Source organism: Eutrigla gurnardus (assembly GCF_963514095.1).
Source record: "Eutrigla gurnardus genome assembly, chromosome: 9".
In the NCBI taxonomy this organism is placed as follows: Eukaryota; Metazoa; Chordata; class Actinopteri; order Perciformes; family Triglidae; genus Eutrigla; species Eutrigla gurnardus.
This window is the reverse complement of record NC_139923.1, coordinates 25,173,808-25,195,667: the sequence shown is the minus strand read 5'-3', so window position 1 is coordinate 25,195,667 and position 21,860 is coordinate 25,173,808. Positions and strand designations below refer to the sequence as shown.

Here is a 21,860-nt window from a genome sequence, read left to right as displayed (position 1 = left end):
AGTCACTGAGACCCTTTTTTTAAATGTACGATGTACAGTCTGACTGTGGCTCTCAACTATTTATTTAGCTCACAAAGACCCTTTTATCTGTCGCATGTGGGCTTTTTACTTTATGTATTAATATATTCATTCAGTGTTATGTGTGTTTTTTTAGCCGTTGTAATTCTTCACCTTTTTGTACAAATACACGGCATTGACATAATAGCACAAACGAGTGTAAAATGTTATGTTTTATCAAACAACGTTGCGGTTAACATTACCTCAGTGAAGGGTTTGGTGTTTTTCTGGAGACAGAATCAGAGAGGTGTTCTTATGTTCTTCACCTGGTGGATAAAAAGATGACTACCATGCAGTACAGAAGTGATGTGCTTCTAAACTTCAACCAAAACAACCTACAAATGAAGTATATCATATTAGTATATTATCAGACATCTTTTGTGTTATTTTGTCCTGTTATTACGATGGCCATCGATCTGTAATTCTGTGTTGGAGCATTATTTCCCCCAATACACCAAAAGTTTTTAGCACCTTACATTTATCACCTTAATCTGCCTCGGTGCCAAGTATTTTATACAAATAGTGTCACTATGTATATGTTAGGTAAGTTATGTAATCTGTTTCTATAGGAAGGTGAAAAATTGTAAGGTTTTGTGGGAAGAAAAGTTCATAATGTACCATTTTGATATTGCACTATGGTCACTAATAGTGCTTCACTACGGTCAGTGTCCTGCACATCACTTTAATGTGTATATATATAAACGTGTAAATACATCAAATAAATAAACGTTAAATATCATGCATAAAGGACTTCTTCTTCCTGCTGCAATGAGATCAAAATAAGTTCCACAGCGTCACCCGGTGGATGAGTTTGGACATTGCTGTTTATTCAGATTTTAAGTCGACATAACAGTATGTGAAACATATTCAATACTTTGTGGAATTAACATGCCAATTCATCAGAATTTCTGTGACTACATGGGGGATTGCTTTGGGGGTTAAATTGTGTGTTTCTAAATATATGATTATTTATCATGTATAGTTGATTGTAAGCATTCGTAACTCATGACATTGTATTGCTTATTATACCAGCCAGCGTCCTGTAAAATACGCAGGATCAAAGAAACCGTGTGCTTTGAGAAGGCAGCATACTGCACTGTTTGTTGATTGTTACTGGCGTTATAGTTGCATGCTTTATAAATACACTTGTTCTCCTGTTGGTCCCCAGAGTTCGTGCTGTACATTTTGGTTACAGCCCTGAAAAGATTCATTAGGTCGGTAGAGAAGACGTGGAGCATAGAGGCTGGTTCCTGGCTGTCTCCAAACACAACAGTAGCATGGAACACAGACGTACTCCGGGAGAGGAAATGTTTTATACTGTTTTCCCTCGTTGATAGTAGCTGTAGTGTGAGACTTACACTAGTAATATTAATGTGAGGTCCTTAAGGGAAGAAAAGCCTTCAGTGGGACAACGACCCATATTATATTTCTTACTTTAACCTCAGTAAGAGCACAAATTGGAAAGATGGTTTCATAACTGTGTGTAATTTAGACACAGTATGTAAACTCAAGTAACACATTGTGTGATAGTACTCAAGGAATTGACTAGTACTGAAAGTCATGTAGTTGCTAGGACTTGTAAGAGATGTAGGGTTAGATTGCTTGACGTGGATCAGATGTAGACTAAAATGAATCTCTAATATATAAAGAGGGGGAAAACAAAAAGCTGAATGCAGCAGCATTTCGGCACTTGCTGAAGGCATTGAGGATGGGGAAGGTTTGTTATTGGCATGTCAACATCACTGCTCATACTGACGACACGGGGAACATCCGGCGTTCCAGGCTGTGCGACCGACAGCGCGACCCTTCTATAACACACTCACGGACAGCTACTAGTACACTCATTACGCAAACACGGTACCTTTCACATGACACGTACACGCAGGTTCGTCCTTGGCTGTGGCGTTCGATCGCCGTTAGTTTGCCCAACATTTGCTAAAGTGACAACGACTATAAATGAAAGTGTGTCTCTGCTAATCGTTCCCTTACAGTACATAATGGCATAAGAATCGCACCTTAATGGTTTGGTCGACCAAGAGCAGAATTGGGACAGTACAGTAATTGATTACCTGCAATTATAAATAAAACGCAGCCTATCCTCCATAAGGTGAGCAAAACACACGGGTACATCACTCCATCTTACGTATTACGCACATCAATGATCAATAACATTCATCAAGACGAGGAGATATTCCCGCCCCCCCCTTGTTTGTTGCCGTTACATTCAGATTTATCTTAACAGTCAGCGTGAGTAACTTCCTGCCGTCATCGAACACTGTACTGACAACAGTGATACTGTCAACGGGGGCCGCCTCTGCCATTCTCTACCCCCCGGTTACATCACACAATGTGTCCGTCCCGTGTTCGTGGGAGTGCCTCCGTCCCCCTCTGGTGCTCGGCAGTTGTACTCAGTGGGGGCACCGACGTCCTCCCCCCTGGTCCAACTTAACGCATCTTGTAGTCGTGGGATATGGCCGCTTCGCACAGCTGCCCTTTGAAATCCAGCTCGAAGGTGAAGTCCAAGTCACGCTGCGGGTCAGAGAGAGGAAGGAAAAGGAGAGGAGTTGTCAGTGAGAGAGAGGAACAAACTGATAGATAAACACATAAAAAAATAAGTAAGACCAGAGGTTCTTGATTTTCCGTTTTGACCTGACAGGAGAAGTGTTAGTCTGAAGAGGACCAAACCCCTCTCCTCCATCCCAGAGGAGGAGGAGGAGACTGGCAAGGTCAACAATAGAAGCTGTTGTTTGTCTGCAGTGCTGCTGCTAACACTGAGGAGAAAACAATCTCTTGTGGGCAGTGAATGAATCTCTTAGCCGGGATATAAAGATCCAATAACGCTGTGCAACACTGCTTATATTATAGATTGTCTCACATTCTATACACTGAACCTAACATGTAATAAATCACTTGGAGGAAGATATCATTACTGTTGGTGTCATAGTTTTACATGACTTACATAGTAGGAACATTAGTACAATACCCACAATGTTTTTCTCGTTGGGCTTCATGTCGATGCTGCCCACGATCTCCTCTCCTCTCCGCACCGTCAAGTAGTCCTCCAGGTAAAAGACTGTCTGCTTCCAGTGGGTGTACTGAGCATCTGGTGCTGCAACACACACACACACACACACACACACACACACACACACCAGCCATTTCAATGTTATCATCAAGCAGTACCACATTCTAACAGCTCTACATGGCACCCCTCGCCCAAGAACAGATTTCCTTCGGGACGATAAAGTTGATTTGATTTGAAACATGTCCATGATTTCCACAGGCCCAGACTCAAGACTGTGGCCACGAAAATGAGTTTTGCCAGACGTACGTCAAGTTAAATGAAGGGCATTGAAAGACTCATTAATGTGACACAAATCACCACAATGAACAATTGCATCATAATTTAAAAAACAAGAGGTATAATAGAAAGGCAGGGAGCTCCATCAAAATGGAGCCAGAGGTTTTCAGAGGGTGATCATTTACAGAAAATATGATTGGGAGTGGGCAACCGAGATTAAACACGAACACTTCAAAGAAACATATCACTACAAGCTACTGGGTTATAGGCTTGCAATTTGGTATAGTATTAGTAACAACTGAGCCAGAGTGAGAATAACGAGGGGGACATGTTGGTGGATGAATTGGCCAATATTGAGACTTTCACCTAGGAGACTGGGGTTTGAATCCTGTGTGAAGCTTTTTTTTAAATATATTTTATTTATCATTTTCTGTTTTTTTATTAATAGTATTTTCAGTCACAGCTTCGTTATGTTTAGGCAACAAATCTCAGTTAGGTTGATGAATAATAAACACATGCAAAAAGCACTGTTGGCTATGAACCCACGATTGCTTGTCTTCCTTATGTATTATGTGCCTGTTTCAATAAACAGACAGAAACTATTGTATGAATAGTAAAGGAAACTAGCATGAGACAACAAAACAAGAAATAGTAATAAAAAAAGTCAGGAGCTAAAGGAGGGAACGCCTCCATGCCTCCGGTTAAAGAGGGGAGGGGACCGGAAATAAAAAAATGTAAAAAAAAAAAAAAATTATATATATATTTTTTTAACTTACGACTCCTCAAGCGGGCTATCCTTGAACATTTTGGACGTCAGGAAACCTGGTAAAAAATAACCGAAATCTTCCTGACGATGCGGAGGACGCGTGTCGGTGTCCGAGACGATACAGGTGCTGCGCTGCGTGCGCAGCTTCCGGCGGCGAGACGCGGAAGAAGTCAACCGGCGATTATTGCGCTTGGAGCCGGGGAGAGACCCGTGCACAAGCGATGCTCTCCTTTTAGAAACGGTAAGCTTGCATGATCCACACTCAGCCATCACACGTATACAGTCCCTAAAAGCCCACATAAGTGCTTAAATCTTAAGATCCACCACAAAAGTCCATAAAAGTGCTCAAAGCTAGCCTAGCCACCGAGCTAAAAACAAACAGGAAGCTCACATCCAACTTAAAACTCAAGATCCAGGTGTCCGGATCTAAAGTTTTCCCCATAACGACTTTAAAAACTTTGGCAACAAATCAACTAAACTTCCGAGACGCAAGGCCATTTAACCCTCCTCACCATCACCAAGGATTTGCACCAGCAAACACTTGGCAGAAGGCAGAGAGAGAGAGAGACCGCCGGACAGGCTGTCAGTCCATCATGAAGCTAACGGAGAAGATGATGCGGTCTTCTAGCTGCCTGACGTGAATGTCAGGATGAGGACAAACGCATGCAGAGGAGCAGCGGCGTTGAAGCGAGGCCCGTCCTTCTGGCTGTGAAGTGGCGGTGCAAAGAGAGCAGGTTCGAGTCGACAGCGCTGACGTGAAAGGCAGGAAATGTACGACTGCATTCTTGACCTCTCTGTTACTCGATTCGTCCTCCTTTCATCACTTTTGTGTTGCCATTCCTGTGTGTGTGTGTGAGGAAACACAGACGGGTAAAAATCTGACAAATCAGCCACAAACATGAGCATCCACCAGTGCCCCGACCATCACCAATTTGTTTGTCGAGACATGGAAAGGTCAGCAGCTCTGGAATTGAATGTCTGCCAGGTTGGCAGCTCCGCCTTTTAAAGACGAGCTCTTTCTGAGTCCAGGGATGACAGTCTGCCAATCAGCATGGCTGCTGCTGCTGGCCCAGGTTTTTTTTTTTTGGGCAGAGTTCAATGAAGCCACTCACAAGCTGCATGTCTTATGCTAATTCTGTAGATGAGCTGGCATTTCTACTGACCAGAATGCAGACCCGCTTGCCCTTTTCATCTATTGCTGAGTCCGTGTGTTTTGATGCGAGGGCCGTTTGGGGGATCGGTTGCACACTTTGACTCTCTGTGTGTTTTAGATCTGTATCTACGTTTTGGTAGACGGGTAGTTTTCAGGGTCTGACAGCCAAACTCACAGAAATATGAGATATGGGTAAAGAATATCTCTATCTATCTATCCATCTAATCATCATTTCAATGTACAATATTTACCACTACCACTAGAGGTCAGTCACACACTGATTTTTGACAAGCATCCCCAGTTTGTATAAAATGAATATCCTCATTAGGCCTCCTTTTGAGTGTTGAATGACATGCATGAACCATGAAAACCCACAATTCACCTACCACATACTCTCTAGCTGCCTTTGCCAACATCTCTGAGTTGGTGTGGAGTTAAAATTATCATGGGTTGTTTATTTCCAGTAATGTGATCATCATACAGCCCTGAAATGACTACGACTGTACCTACACGCACATTTAAACCTAACCCTAACGCATCGCGACACAATGATATGTCGAGCACTTGTTTGTTTACTCGTTCAGAGACGCGAGCTTTCATGCCTTCAAACTGAGATCAGTTTTCTTGTCACTTGTAAGGGCTGTTTGATTCCGAGTTCAAGCCGTAGCTTTTCCCTTGTTCCCTTGCTGCGAATGAGGAGGGCCCGCTTCTTTTATATTGCAAATTTCGTCTCTGCAGGGCTCACCGACACGATCAGAGGAAGACGGCATATTTATGAGAAATCATAAGCAGCCACGGCTTCGGTGGAGTATCCGTTCTGCTGAGCCGTCAGCACTGAACCTGGCCTCTGGGTGGCGCTGTGTTGTTGCTGTGGAGGCTGATTCTCATCACCGTCACTATCATACATGCTTTATCTCTAATGCTTGAAAGCTTGAATCTCTGTGTGTAAAGTAAGACGAGGCAGTTTACCGGTGGAGAAACCTGTCTTCTTGTGACACTTGGTGAACTCGATGTTGAAGTAGGTGACGAGTGCATGGATGTAGTCGTTCCTCTGGATCTGCAGGCAGAACGCTGAGGTGAACGAGAGGTCCTTGGTCTTCACTGTGTAGATGTCAACCTCCTGCGGGAGTAAAAACACGTCATTAAGCTCTCCCGCTCCGCATCTCATTCTCTTTTTGAAGCTACTTTTAGCAGCTGGTTAGTGCTGAAATAATACGGTGCCGTTATCCTCATAACCATCAAGAATGGGGTCAGTCGATATAGGAGACACAGCGATAGCTATAGTCGGGCTCCAGGTGTTGTGCAGACCCAAATCTGTTTATGCCACCTGGTTCCAGTCAGTTTAACAGGGTATCTGATAACCCGCCGTCCCACGGCCCACGTTCAGGGAGGAACACCTCGTTCCAGATCCTGGTTTACTGTCGAGTGAACCGCGCCAACATATCAAGTATCTTTTAAACACGGAGCTCACCTGAAAAGCTGCAGCACCCTGAGGTGTAAACATGTAGGCGGAGGTGCGATAAGCTTATTTCATGTACCGTAGATAGATATTCCCTGCTAGCTTTGGTGCCAGATGCCACATTCGCTGCAGAGGAATGAGCCTTATGTCACGCTGGCAATAAAAACAATGCTAAATTAATGTCAGATTCCCCCTGCTGTCTTTTAGAAAATAATCACTCTCATAAACGCATTCACCAGGTTCACTCCAGTCATGGACTATAAACTCCTCAAAGTCACTTTTCCAAGTTTTAAGACTGATGTACAATGTTCACAACCTTGCAATTACTCTGAAGGCAAAATGAAACATTTAAGAGGCAAATCATGCAGGTTGTTATTTCTGCAGGTTTATACTTGGTTATGATCCCCGGTGAGTCTTACTAGCAATGATTCAAGCAGCAGTTTAATAACACCAGGTCCTACGTGTGCTACTCCTCGGTTATACAACTTTAATGAGGTCAGTCGGTAATCCATTTAAAAACAATAAAGCTCGTCAGCGGGGTATCGTTGTTGTAAGGCTTCTTTTTTTGTCTTCTTTTTTTTTTCTTCCCCCACAAGATCCCAAGATAAGCTGCATTCCCACTAGCTTCATAGAGAATTTTTATTAAACTCTGCCGTTTTGTGTAATATCTCGCTTCATTTATAATGAAAGGCTGCCTGATATCAAAGAAAAGTAAAAGCGAACGCGGAGACAAGGTATGATCTCACAGCCATTATCAGCTGGTCAGAGGTGAGACAGGGCAGAGCCGTCCAATCAATAGGAGCGATAAGAAGGTCACTGTGACGAGGAGCACAATCAGAAGGATGATGCTATTGACATGCGTGGCACAGCAGCCGGATCAGTCTAAACCGTGACGGGCACAGACAGCAGTATACAGCATCAAGGTTGTACTCGCACCAGCCACAGCATGTCATACAATATGTCTACCCATTAATCAGTGTCACTCACAGTTAATGTATGTGTGTGAGTTTAACTGCTGATGTCATGCTGACATCTTTGCATTATGTCTTACTTAGCTTACTTATGAGGTCGTACACTAGAATCACTCCTTGTTACATCCTGTTTGGTCGGCTTGTTTACCTCCAGTAGAGTTTCCCAGCTGACAAGTGAAACGGTGTGTTGTACTGTGAATACCTTTAGTCATGTAAATCCTGAGAGAACCATCTCACCACACGGTCCCTTTTAGTAGGCGTTCTCGAGCTTTTGATTATATGACATGATCTTTATCTGTTGATGGAATTTGCCCGGTTGTCATGGTAATATACATGTTCAGATTGTCTCCCTTTTTTTCTGATTTAAGGACTTTGATGTACATGTTGGCTAAAATTGTGGGGATGTGACTGAAAGCTCCAGAAAAACTCCAGAAAAACTACTAATTGGACCTTGTAGTTTTCTCAGCTTCTGTCAACAATTAAAAACAAAACAACTAAAAACAAACAAAAAGTCCTAAAAGTTCTTCGGAAACATGGAAGTTTGAAGATCGGTGATCGAACGTCAGACATAACTTTCACATGGTTTTGCTATGAGCTAAATGCTAATGTCAGCGAATGCTAACATGCTATTGCTAAACAGATGTAATCGATAACTTTCTTAGGTCATTAGTTGTCATTAGTTTTGCAGGTACTAAGTCATAACCCGAAGTATTCAATGACACATTAAAATCTTGACGAAAAGAGGTCAAAGTTATTGAAATATTCATCTTGATGGGGACATGAATGTGTGTTCAACTTTTTGTGGGAATCAATCCAACAGTTGTTGAGACGTTTCAGTCAAAACTATAAATGTCAACCTGCTCGTGGCGCAAGAGGGAAAAGTCAGGGAAGTCATTAGGATTCATGCTCTGGGCACCATGAATATGTCTACCAAATTACATGCAAATCCATCCAATAGTTGAAATATTTCAGTCTGACATATACATCATTGCCAATACCAACCTTGATGAGGCAGGAGTTGGTCACCACTTGTTTGGGATCCACTACGTCCACCAGCGGCTCCCTCATGGCCACATTACGGATGCAGGTCATGTCAAAGCCGTACACGTTCTCCCACCCTAATAAATGAAGCATGACTCCATTACTTTTAACAGCATTTTTGCAGTTAATCTTTGTAAAAATACAAACAATCCACACGGTTTTCTTCTTTCCAAGCTAAGAATCTGTTTTTAAAGGTGGGAGATGCCTCAGGATGCAAACAGTCGGGCTGCAGCTGTGAAAATACACTCGTCGGGTTCTTGCTTACAGAGCTTCCCAGAATCCTCTGATAGGTGGAGGGTTAGACCTCCAGTCAGCGTGGAACCATTTTCATTTTTGACAGATGAAAGTCACATTGTATTCAGGGATGATTTGCAAACACGACTCTCCTTGAACGCGGCCTCAACTCTTGCCTTGAATATCCTTGCAGCTTCGGCTCCGATACATTATTCATTCGGCTCTTAAAGGTGGCGTGTGAGCAAACATCTCTATCATGACCCCAAAAGGAGAGAACCGCTTGAGAGCGGAGGAAAGCTGGTGATAATGAGCGAGTCACAGAGCCCCGGGGAATTGCAATGTACTCTTATTTGCATTTCTTGCTGCCCACTCAACTAAGACCAGAGTAGCACCAATGACTACAGGCTGCTCCGAGAATACTGTAGAGCCTCAGAAGGCCACTGCTCACTTAAGGTCATCTTGGCCTGGAGGAAAAGAAGTTTGTGCTCAATATATGCAAAGGAAATTAGGTTTGCACGGCAGAAAACAGCGTCTTCTTAACAAAGTGACTCCATGGCAGATATTATGCAAATTTCTTCCTTGGTGACCTCTTTATGGAGGAAAGGGCAAGATTTCGATTGAGGCGTTTCGAGCAGTTCAGGAGCAGCGTTTTCTGCGGGGGAGAGTAACTCGCTTTGGGCCTGGACGTAAGGCTTTGCAACTCTGGAGACCTTTTACATGCACAAAAAATTAAATGACACAATAAAGGAAATGGGAAAAGCAGAAAATCATAATAGGTCTTCTATAAACTTCATAACAGAATAATGGAATTCAGACGAAATTAGAAGTCTTTGAAAAGCAATGAGCCAATGTGATACGACTTTGTGATGGTGCAGTGGTATAATTTCCCAGAAGTAAGAGGGGACTGTGAGTAGGAGGGGCGGTCTAGGTTGTGCACCGGCTTAATACTGACTAATGCTTTTGTGCCCAGCAGCAAAACTTCACCCACGATCCTCCTGGAGGGTTTAGAGTGGGATGATACCGAGATGGAAAGGCTTGTTGATTTATAATATCAATCACCCCCTCCGGTGGTATGCCTGGGGAAAAGTTAAAGATCATTTGCAAGGCTTGGAAAGGCTGTGTAAGAGTTTGCTCATCTGTCTCGTCCACCGTTTACTTACAATGCAAAGACAAATGCCTGCTCACAGCCACCGAGGAGCTACGCAAAGTACACCGGGGACCGCGGTCCAGGTCCAGGTAGTACCCACATCCCTCTCACACTGAACTCACAATGTATTTTGAAGTCTTTGTACTGCCTGTCCTCTATGGCCACCACGTAGAGAGAGGCGCGGTCGGGAAACATTAATCCACCCGGTTTCTGTTTGACAAATGAGACAAGGAAATAACTCCACAATTAATCCCGAACAAACTATAAAAGGTCTCACATAACAGCATCGGTGACATTACGTTCCTCAGCCAAGAACAAGCTTGAATTATTGAGGTTATTGTTCCCCCCTTTGCACAGGAAGAGCAGAGCTGTGCAACGCTTACTTTCTCATCGTGGAAGATAAACAATAATAGGAGTCATAGTAAATAATGTATCATTCTTGCTAGCATCGTAATCATCTTGTTAATAAAAGTGTTCCCTATCCTTGAATTTCTTTCTGTTAAGGTGTGATTATAATAATAATAGGGAGCCAGCAGGGAACACTCACATGCACCAACATTCACGTTGCAGGACCGGCTATGTTGCAAAGCAATGAGAAGCTCTGATAACAACACACACAGAGGGAGAGCGACTCCATTCTTTGCTCACTTAGACATTACTCCACTGTAAAACAATAGTTGTTTGCTGCTATATTAATGCTTTGAATCCCATGTTGCACCGTAAACAATAAAGTAAATGAAGTTGCTTTGTTTTAAGGGGAATAAGTCCATTTTCAACACATCCTACCAGCCACTTGTCCCTGGCAAAGATGACGGTGTTGAGCATGGACTCGTAGAAGAGGCAGTAGCCCATCCACTCCGATATTATGATGTCAACCTTCTCGACGGGAAGCTCCACCTCCTCCACCTTGCCTTTGAAGATGGTGATCACTGCAACACACAACATATCTTTTGACTCATCATCATCGATGCTTGGTATTTTGGCGTATGACGAAGTTTCTAACACGTGTAATGTAGGAGTGAAGAGGCCTAAAAGTGTTAGAATGAGTATGCATGATGCCTCAGAAGCAGATTCAGCAGCGATGCACCAGTTTGCCCTCCCTGAGATTAGCTGACATCAGCTTTTTTATTTTTTTTTGTTCTGCTTTTGCAAGACGTTATTGAAAAGTTTCCCTGGCGATACAAAGTGTCAGTCAGGATGACATGTTACTTCACCTGGTGATTGCTTCCTGCTTATTTGCCGTCTGAAACTCGAGAGGCAGCATACTGTTAACTCTCCTTTCAATTACCTGCGCGTACTTGATATTCATGGGTTTATAGACAGAACGTTGGCTGACAGGTTGGTTTATGGTGCTATCATTTGGCAGATGCACCGTCAGGAGCTTTGGAGTATTTATTCTTTCATCAAAGTGAGAGGTTTTATGATAATAAACGTATGCTTTTGAAGTTCCGTGAGGTGGCCCCATGAATACGAATGAGTCGGTCCAGTGCGGTATGGAATGAAAAACATATATGGAATGATAAACATATTTCAAATTCTGAACAGTGGGATATCCATCCCCACACAAGATGATTTTTGTAATTTAAACAGTATTTTAATGTGATAAGTACAGTAATATACAGTGTGAGGTGTACTATTTTTTTTAATGCTCTTCGGCATGTATATATTCACATTTTAGACATAGCAGTAGCACGATTCTCAAAATTGAAACCTTAATTTTGCCCTCAGAAAGATTTTTTTGTTGGGTAAAAAGAATGATTTGCAGTGCTGCATTGCACTTGGATTAATTTGTACAGGAACCTATTGCAAATTAAAATAGTTCAATTCACTATGTCTGTCACGACTATAAGCTAGTTTGTAGCTTCGTTCACTGCAGACAAAGTGCAGTGTCATCAGAATGGAGAGGGAGGGGGAGGGGGGGGTGCTCTTACCACTGTGGAGGTGGTTGGATTTGATGATCCTCTCAGAGTACTCTGATATACTGGAACATTCAATCTGGCGGGAAGAAATGGGGGAGAAAAAAAGGCAATTAAATGACCACAGATAGACTGTGATGCTTTGAGAAGAATATCTTTAACGGAACGCTCAACTGATGTTCACTGGAAAGCCTCAATGCTCAATCAGCAGAAACTCACCAGATACATGGGACTCAATGTGAAGGTGAATACAAGGACATTCTATGAACATCACTTCCAGAGAGAGACACATGCTTTACATTGTTTAAATCCTCACATTTAATTTAACTTGTTTATCTACAGCTAGCTGGTTTAGTCCAGTGTCTCTCCCCCCTTCAAGGGTGGTGGACAAAAAACACAGGACTTTCACTCAGGAGACCTGTGTGGGAAAAAAACTGTTCAATTTCATAGTCATTTTAAGTTTTTATTAAACCAACCAAGTGGTTTTGTGGTGGTCTAAACCTAACCGTAGCATTTTTTGCTTTTGTTCGTTAACCGCGTGTTACAAACTGGCGACTGCTTGGTCTGGGGAGGAAAAAAATCCCTTGAAACATAATTGAAACTGTCGTCTACTTGTATGGGAATGTAATTTTGTAGGGGACAGGATACACAATGAAGTTAGCGGAAGACTGACGGTGACTGACTAAGTCCTAGATGTGGCCAGGGATCCTGGGATCCATCACAGTGAACACCGATTTCCTTGAAGTCTAGAATGTAATCTTTGTTTTTGCCGTGTGGCTCTTTGTGTGAATGCCTGTCCAACACCGCAGGCCCCCATAAGGTGACGTCTGGGGTAGAAAGTAAGGTCGTCTTTGTTTACCGCCTCTCTGTGGGCGGCTTCCATCGCAGTCCTGCATACAACATCGCTCGCAACCTGGAATTTCAAAGTTGAAAACCGGGCGGTTGGATCTTTGCCAGTTTCAAGAAAAAGACGAGAGTGAGATATAATAGCTAACTGGCGTTGAGTTTGTGAAGGCGTTCTCTCAGGGGTCTGCAGAGTTTGATAGAAATATTTGTTACAGTATGTCTGTGATTTATAGTGAGGCTGACAGAAGATAAAAGAATACAAAGGGATAGAAATTAGGTGAGCAGTCGCTGGAAGGCTTCCAGAGCATCTTACTTGAAGTAATTAGGGTGAAGATTAGTCGGTGCTCAACTGCAACCAGTCATTTAGCTGCGGCGTGACCTTCAAAGTCTAGTTTAATTCGTTATTTGCTTTTGACTGATCCTTTCCCTATTGATTTTTTTCCTCCTTCTGAAATCCCTCTGTCACATTTTCCTCCATCGCCTCTCTGTTATAACGTACAGTCCTGAGCTCCTGGCTTGACATATTTTTCACTTCCTCCTCTGCCCTGCGATGTAGGACTCACGGCTGATTTATCGAGGTGGCAGCGATAACAGAGATGTAACATAATAAAGCTCCTTCATTCATCAGGATAAACTCAAGTGAGCTGCTCCCCAACAAAATGAGGACATAATTCAGGGGCCGCCATTTGTCAATACCGACCTCGTAGAGTGTAGATTTTCCCCCGGGGGTGTACACTCCAATTCCTCCTCCCGCGGGATTCCGTTTATCAGAGGTTTGCGGACTTATTCATGCTGCAAGAGATCCATCTGTTCCTAAACATGCAGGGGACTCTTGGATGAACTCTAGGTGCTGTGGGCAAAGGCAAAGCCAGGCTGGGACCCTCGTGGAGAGAGCAGGCTGGGAAATAAAAGTGCTCAGCTGTCGTTTCAGACTCACGGGCAAGAGGTCAGGTGTGTATTGAGATATTTGAACTTGAGAAAAAAAAAATTGCGACAGAAAAGCCTATCAGCGTTGAGATTCTCCTCCTGTCGTCATTGAATCGGAAATGGAGACAAAACAATATTGTAGCGGTGGAGGCTTTTATTTTGGAGGGAGAAATGAATTTCTTCTATAACCAACACACCAACTGAGATGAAGAGATATTATTTTGGATATTTCTTCTTTTTTTAGTTATAGTTCCATAGAGAAATGAAATAGTGGCTCCTGATCCCAGCTGAGGTCTTCAGCCTCCCCACTGAGCATACGGGTGAAGCCTCCGGTTCTCTGCTGCCTATTAGTGGACGGCTGGTCCCTTGGTTGCCCACAGTCTGCTGTCTGTCAGCTGCTCACACACACAATACCGCTAAACCTCGCCATTACAAGACTAACCATAAAAAGAAAAACACATTTTGTCTGCACACGTCAGACCTCTAATTGGCGATGATCCCTCGTCTCTTCCCGAATCCCTGAGAGGAGACGGCCATTAGCCAAGTGTCCATCAGAGTCACGCTTCAGTGGAGCGCCGACGCCTCGGGGCGTTTTGAGAGTCAACACACCCGCAACCTCTCACGAGTGTCGGGAAGAGTCACCGTCAGCCAGAGGGCTCCCGTTAGACCTTCTCCCTGGGGACGCCATGACACGTTTCTAACTTGGCTCAGGTGTCACGCACCGCTCCAGTCGGAGTCGCAAATGACTTGTTAATGTGCTAGTCGACGTCATTTATCCTCATTCAGGATGTAAGTTTGGTTGCATTATGACGAATTATAAGTTGTCTTTAACATGGGGACACCAGAGTCGGCAGCTAATGGTGCTAGCAATGCTAACGGTTCTAGCAATGCTAACAGTACAAACTGTAGCAAACATCCTGACAGCATCAGAATAGATGATCAAAATGTTAAATGATGAGGTACATGAAGTAGTAAATGAAGTAGTAGGAAGTATTAGACGTATTAAACCACCTTTTCAAGCCTTATTCTTGCTTTCAGAGGCACCGTGGCTGTTTGGACCCTCTGGTTTACATTGGCCCTCTGGGATTTAATGCTAGGAAGGCAGTTTTTTGCCACCCATGCTTTTATAGCAGAGGTTGACACAAGTATGTGGACTGCCCAAACGCAACACTCTCTCGATTTACTGCACTTGTAGGTGTTTCTATGAAATCCCATCTGGAAGCGTTCCCTCATCGCTGCAGATCTGTGATATTTTAATGTACGCTCCCTCTGCAAATAACATGAAATATCTTCATAACGTAATCAGTAATATAAAAAAATATCGAAGGAAAATAAATGAACATCTGTTTATTGCCAGTTTTAAAAGGCATTTGGGTTTCCATTCTAATTAGTCGTTGTGTTGTACAATAACTTATATTAAATGTGGTCCTGTGATTCTATGGCTCTGTTGCATATGACTTCAGTCTTTTATTGGTTCTCTGCAGAGCCAGTACAGAGGTTATCGCTTTTCTTTTTAATGTAACGACATCCACATGACAGAGTGGTGTTGTTGTTGGCCCGGAGCCCTGCCCATTCACCCGACCACGAGCCCATCTTTCACATGCAGCTTTACGAGCTTTAGGTATGATAAAAGTGTTGGGGAAATGATGCGGAACTCCAAATAGAGAGCGTCTAAGTCAAAGGTGAACTCAATCCCTGAAACGTTTGCCCCATTTGTGTTGATAAATCCTTTCCAGATGGGAAGAGGTAACAAAGACTTTGTAAAGCACAAACCGAAGTGATATTTCACTTTAAAGCACAAAGAGAGGGATAGAGGATATGAGCGAGACGGCGGTAGAGGGAAAGGAAAACAAATATGGGGGATACGGAGTCGCAAATAAAAACATCATTTCAACCAGGAGCTCAGAACAAGTCTCTTGGCAATTCCAAGTTAATCATCCCTCCCTCTCCCCGGAAGCAAATCCACTATTGTCTGGAGCGAAGAAATGAGTTCCACGTGGTTGTTCCAACCTGGCGGTGTGTATCCAGCATGCATCTTCAGACATGTCCTGACTACCAATTACTTCTGCTGCAGTGCACGATAACAGAAAGAGCTCTTGAATGGCCGCGGCGCTGCCTCGTAAAGCTGCCTCGAGAGGCCACGCTCTTCTATCACCTGCCCGTCGGATGAGATATCCTCCTGACAGATTATAGGGAGCCCGATGACATGTATGTGCACACACACACACACAGCTTGATAACGCTCCACGTCTTACCCCGTACACGTGCTTGGCCCCCGCCTTGGCCGCGAACATGGACAGGATCCCGGTCCCGCTCCCCACGTCCAGCACTATTTTGTCCTTGAAGACGTGCTTGTTGTGGTACATGGAGTTCCTGTAGGTGAGCGTCCTCACTTCGTCCTTCAGCATCTCCTGGTTTTACCGTATGCACAGATAATAGAAAGAAAAAGCATGTTGACACAGCCGACCCCTGCGGAGGGTGAACATTTGTTTTGTTGAATAAAAAAAGAAAAAACCTTGGTGGGATAATGAAGTCTGGTTTTGCTGCGATATCTGCAGAGGAGATATCAACTATCTGTTACGTCTCTATATATTCAAATCCATATTAGGTGTTTCTGAATAATCTGTGTACGTGTTTGTGTGAGGAATATTCAGAAATCACACCTACTTTCCAAAAAGCATAACAGATTCATGTCACGGGTCCTCTTTGAACATCAACTACATATTTTCTGTCATTTGTAATCTGTTGCATCTTCCAACAGAGTTGCGTTTACTCCCAGGTTTACAAAGCGATGGGTGACCTGTGTTCAGAGCTCGGCCCCTCTGCTTGGTGGCTTTGTTGCGTTTCCTGTCTGCAGAGCGGCGGACCTTGAGGTTAATCAGCTTCATGGAGGCACACCTGGGTCCGGCGTGCTGCACGAGTACAAACCAGAGCAGCAGAGGCTCCACGTTACAGATTCCTACCATCCATTTTGGGGGATTTATTTAGATAATCTTTTTGCTGTTAATATATTTATTTTATTTGTTGGCAAACCTGTGTGTCTCCTGTTTTTGTCAGGCTGTCGGTGCAAAAATAAGTTGTTAGCATTATGCCAGTTTTTAATACACTGCAGGGTTTTATTTATGTATTTATTTATTTATGTGTGCAGATGTATGTTTCAGGGAAGATGCATATTCCACGGGATATTAGTGTTAACAAGTATTAACTGCAGGCAGTGTAAGAGCCAACGCTTGTCCTTGGGCCTGGGGTGGAGATGGAAACAGGAAAGTGCAAACTGAATTTTTTAGTCAAAATTGACCTAAAAAAAGTCAATTTTGTCTAATTATCCGTGACGAAGAACGGACACAGGAGCAAAAATACAGAAGATCTTTCCGTGATTCTCACTGATTGCACGTACCTCATGTATACCAAAGTGGGCGTAAGAGTCAAAGTAGTAGTCCCGTGAGGTCATGTCCTCCGGGCTCAGGAACTTGGGCATCTTCCCGCGTCCGGGGCAGCTCGAGAGGCTGGCGGCGTGGGGCGTGTGCGGCGGCAGAGCGGGCCGCGAGGCGGGCTGGATGGAAGGCACCGGCTTGGGCAGCGAGGTGGGCTGCTCCGACTGGGATGGGATTATGCGGACGGGCCGTGGCTGTGGTTGCTACCCAGAGATAAAGAGGGAAAAAAAAGATTTTGTTATTCAAAGTCAGAGTAAGAAACAAATCAAGGATGCAACAGAAACCTGGCATGACATGATTGGCTTGAGCCATCAACACATTCCTCTCAGCTCTCAGCTGTCAGTCTGTTGTTCCTTGAAGCTGTCTGGTGAATTCACCAGAGTCCAGATAGGCTGTAGAATTCTCTGGTTTACTGACATGAAGTCTACTATCAACAGAAGGCAGGGATGGCAAGAGAGCTCTGCTTTCGCACAGACGGTACACCCATAATGCCCTGATTATCACCTCTAAGGCCAGCTGGGGAGGTCTAGCCATGCTGTGTGTGTGTGTGTGTGTGTGTGTGTGTGTGTGTGTGTGTGTGTGTGTGTGTGTGTGTGTGTGTGTGTGTGTGTGTGTGTGTGTGTGTGTGTGTGTGTGTGTGTGTGTGTGTGTTTGTGTGTGATGGAGAAACAAACAGACTCCCAGCATCTCAGTTTTGAGCCAGTAAGCCACTCTGGTGTTTATTCTCCTTCCAACTTTCAGCCTTCTAAAAATAAACGTTAAATAGTTGGCAAGGCGGATGAAAATAGCCGCCGTCGACTGTGATTCTTCAGAATTACAAGAGCGTGTTTCATTGTTAATGTTGGAGAGGAAGAAAGAGACTGAAAGGCTCCAGTTTCTTTACTGTAGTTTGAACCCTAAAGTGTTTTCCCTCCAGTTATTTGCATTTAAACCGTTGATCTTGCAGCACGTTTTGCACGTTTTAATTTTGCAACTGTATCTTTTAGAGCTTCACCTCCAACCGAAGCCATTCAGGCACTTTTCCATCTTCACTGTGGAGGCGATGGAGAGGGGAGTCATTGATTACATCAATAACCAGCAGAAATACGTCCACCTCTACAAGTATGATTTCAAACAGTTCAAAATAATATAATAAGTTAGTTGACGTAACAGTCAGTATGGTGGATGACCTCACCAGGAGATGAAGTCACACTGATTTACAGTGGCAGCCCCTGTGTGGGACCTAAAGTAGGATATCCGTCTGTGCTATTGATTTTTCATATAACATAACAGGTGTTCACTAATGATGCATTATGGGAGCGTTTTCAGCCATGCCAGCTGCAGCCTCATGGCTCTAGTGATGTTTATGTCTGCCGGTCCAGACTCAGATACATCCACACATTATTGGACGGGTTGTCTTTGACCTTTTGTGTTGACATCCGTGGTCCCGGGAGGTCGTAGAAAGAAAATGCAATTTTTATGTTCGGTGACAGGGTTTGTCCTTTTTTTCTTTTTTTTTTTTACTTGTGTCGTTCAGAATGAAAACAATGCCAAAGGAAAGTGAATTGGGTTTTTTCCTGGTGGACACACAATTTCTACACAAGAGATGGCACGTCCCAAAGTGAACCTAATGTTGTTGACTAAACTCAACTGTAAAGAGTTATTTTAAGCACATTTCTGATTGTTTGTTATATAAAACATCTCACGCATTGAAAGGGACTTGTAATTAACAAAAAGTAAAGACCAACTGTTGAACTTCTCTTAATCCTTTAAGCCAGGAGGTTGATCAGCGGAGGGACAGTGCAGCATATTAACCTGCGATTCAATCATTCGGATCATGAAGGACTCTTCTGTAACTGCTCGAAGGTGTGTTTTTATAGATATATCATTTCATGTTTCCATTTTGCAGCTGACCTAAAACTACACTGCATTCAACACACTCCTTAAAGACTGAAATCTTGGCATCTTCTAAAGAATAACAATTTTAAAAAAACAGGGAAGGGCAAAAAGACACCAGGATTTGATGAACAGCTGGCTCCATGCCATCAATCAAAGAGTCAATAAGTACGAGGCAGGGCCACTGAGAGCGGTGATTAAAGCCAACAGCTTTAACAGCCGAATTGATGAGGACTTTTCGGAAAAAGTTGCAATGCAGGAAAACTCGCATGGCCCCCGGGCCGACGTTAACGGGGTGGGAGTGCAGTACGGTCGGAGGAGAGCAGCTGCATCGAGTGTAACCGAGACACATCCGTGCCTCCGACCGCCCAGACAGATAATCACATTGTGGGGGGGGGGGGCATTTCAGACCGGATCCCTATACGCAGAGGTGAGGACTGTTATTTGAGAAGGACATTCAATTCGCACTTGTTTGGAGATGATGCCTGTTCGTGGATTTGTGGGGAACACTGTAGGTACCAGAAGACTTAAAGGCTATAATGGCCTGATAGGCCATATATAGGAAGGACTTTCTACTGTGAGAAGGTCAACAGGAAAGCAGCATCACAGTCAGGAAAGAGGATCTGTTTGGGCCTCTGCCATGACGGCACTTAGGTGCCTCTGAGAACTCAGATATTCCACAACAGCGGAGAAGATCCAGCCCTCCTCCTCTTATCTTAATGTATTCGCTGCCTGCCGCCCTCAGACGTGAGCGCATTGATCAAGTGAGTTTGAGGAAGGCTTCTACTCGGGAATAAACTTTTTTTTTTTCTTGGGGATGTTTTATGTTTACCATACAGGCAACACGAGGCTCCAACTCCAACAGTGTGATTGAACATCTGCAGCCGTTCTTATCAGCGCTGCTACTCACTGTGAATACAGATGTGGCCCCTGCACTGGATAAAACATTGGGCTCACGTTGTGCCGCTCTGAATTCATGGGAAAGATTAATTCTGCAACCGAAGGGGAAAGAAAGTAGATCGAGTAATGTGCATTTGAGAAATTGTAAAATATATATATTTTTTGGGGGGTTGCCTCCCTGATGCATCAAGTCCTCAGCTCACCCTACTTCTCCTGCACAACTGCTCCGTGCACAAAGTCCCAGCTTCCTCTCCGCTGCTGCAGTACCTTGGACAGCGCTAGAGCAGCCTCCTCATCCTCACAGCATCCTGTTAAAACGACTCGGTAAATGCATCCCGATGTGTGTGTGCAGATCTCCTTACATGCTTTCTAAAGGAATCGGAGAGGGAGAAGAGCTCTAACAGCCTGTCACGTCTCCTAGTGAATGAGAGATTAGATCTCATTGAAAGCCCCTGCGGAACCTTTCGGTTTTTGTCCCCCCCCCCCCCCCCCCCCCCCCCCCCCAAAGTGTGCTCGATGCACAGGATTCCTGTTTCTCTTTGAAAAATCCCTGCAGAGTGGGTGTCTGTCCCACCGACCTGTCTCACTCTCCGGACAGCATCTGCATTCTGTCCGGGATGCAACTTCTGCTGCAGGACTTTGACAGAGGCACCTGTCATTATGTTACTTCTGATTAATCAAACGTGTCTCTCTATCTCTCACACACACACACACACACACACACACACACACACACACTTACCTCAGTGCTCTCAGACTCCGCCATTTTTCTCCTGAGGAGCATGCAGCGGGACGAGTGCCTGATTCCCATAGGAGCCGGCAAAGAGGGCAAAAACAATGTGCTCACACTTGTAGTGCAGAATGCGCGTGAACGATCCGTCCCTCCTCACTTGGTTGTCATGCAACAGGAATCCTCATTCACATCCCGAACCGCAGTCTTTAGACATTCTGGGGAAACGCACGAAACTACGCGGGGTCCCGAAAGCGTCGCAGCCGCTGTTGCCGTAAAGTGCACCGGAGTCCATGGTGCAAAAGTTTGCGGTCCACCGGTGCCGCTTTCCTCGAGAGCGCGAGAGACTAAACACACCGGAGGAGGTGAGACTGACGTGAAACGCGAGCGCACGCGGGGCACGTGACCCTGCGAACGCAGGATCGGAGTCCCCGGGAGATCGCCGGGCTAAAAGCAGCAGACTGTCATGAAGAAAAGACAAAATCCTCCGGTTTAGTCGCAGTTTTTTCTGATACCGCAACGTTGTTTCTAAAAATAGTACCGCTTCCGCCGCTGCCTCGCGCGGCACCACGGAGAGCCCACGCGCGCGCACAGCAAATCAGACGCTCATTACGCACGCGAGCGTTAACGCTCCCTGCCTCTCTGCTGCGTGTATTTCCGCCTCTCTCGTCCTCGCAAAGTGTTGCACGCGGAAAGTTGGAGTTGGCTTGAAAGGCGAGGACGCTCTGTGCTCGCGCGCGCACACACACGCGCGCACATATAGATAGTGTGAGGAAGTGACCACTCCTGTCTTCCTGGCTGGACTCATACTCTTTAATCTCCTCTCTGTCAGACACTATGCTGCCTCTCATGAAATAATTGCTTGACCCTTCCTGAACCAGGATGACCTCTCGGTGACCTAATGACCCTGCTGATTCTGCCCACGCTGCAGTGCTTTTCTGCAGACTGCAGCCAGAATTGTTTCATAACTATACCCGCGTGTTCTCCGTCTCCGAAGCCTTCTGCTTTTGCACTGGAGTCTATTTTGAGGAGAGGCCATCCCTCTCTTCCACCCACACCACTCACCACTTGTTACATTATTCAGCAGAGAGGATAGGCGAGCA

General features: G+C 44.5%; 1 protein-coding gene across 1 annotated transcript; it reads right to left on the bottom strand.

Moving 5' to 3' along the window:
• Window positions 1-33: 33 nt before the first annotated feature.
• LOC311017920 (protein arginine N-methyltransferase 8-B) lies at window positions 34-21,304 on the bottom strand. The gene is made up of 10 exons (XM_084016576.1): window positions 20,770-21,304; window positions 17,216-17,455; window positions 16,074-16,229; window positions 12,061-12,124; window positions 10,916-11,058; window positions 10,252-10,339; window positions 8,710-8,825; window positions 6,247-6,397; window positions 3,045-3,166; window positions 34-2,586 (listed from the first exon to the last, which is right to left on the bottom strand). The coding sequence occupies exons 1-10, from the start codon at window positions 20,836-20,838 to the stop codon at window positions 2,503-2,505; spliced, it is 1,233 nt and encodes a 410-aa protein (XP_083872702.1). The 5' UTR covers window positions 20,839-21,304; the 3' UTR covers window positions 34-2,502.
• Between the last annotated feature and the right edge of the window lie 556 nt (window positions 21,305-21,860).

Bases quoted from the DNA above. Each gene is read 5' to 3' on its own strand.
- LOC311017920 (XM_084016576.1), bottom strand. From the start codon at position 20,838: ATGGGAATCAGGCACTCGTCCCGCTGCATGCTCCTCAGGAGAAAAATG. The intron at 11,059-12,060 runs GTAAGAGCACCC...TGTGTGTTGCAG, and splicing joins ATCCAACCACCTCCACAGTG to TGATCACCATCTTCAAAGGC. The intron at 8,826-10,251 runs GTGAGTTCAGTG...TTCATTTATTAG, and splicing joins CAAAGACTTCAAAATACATT to GGTGGGAGAACGTGTACGGC.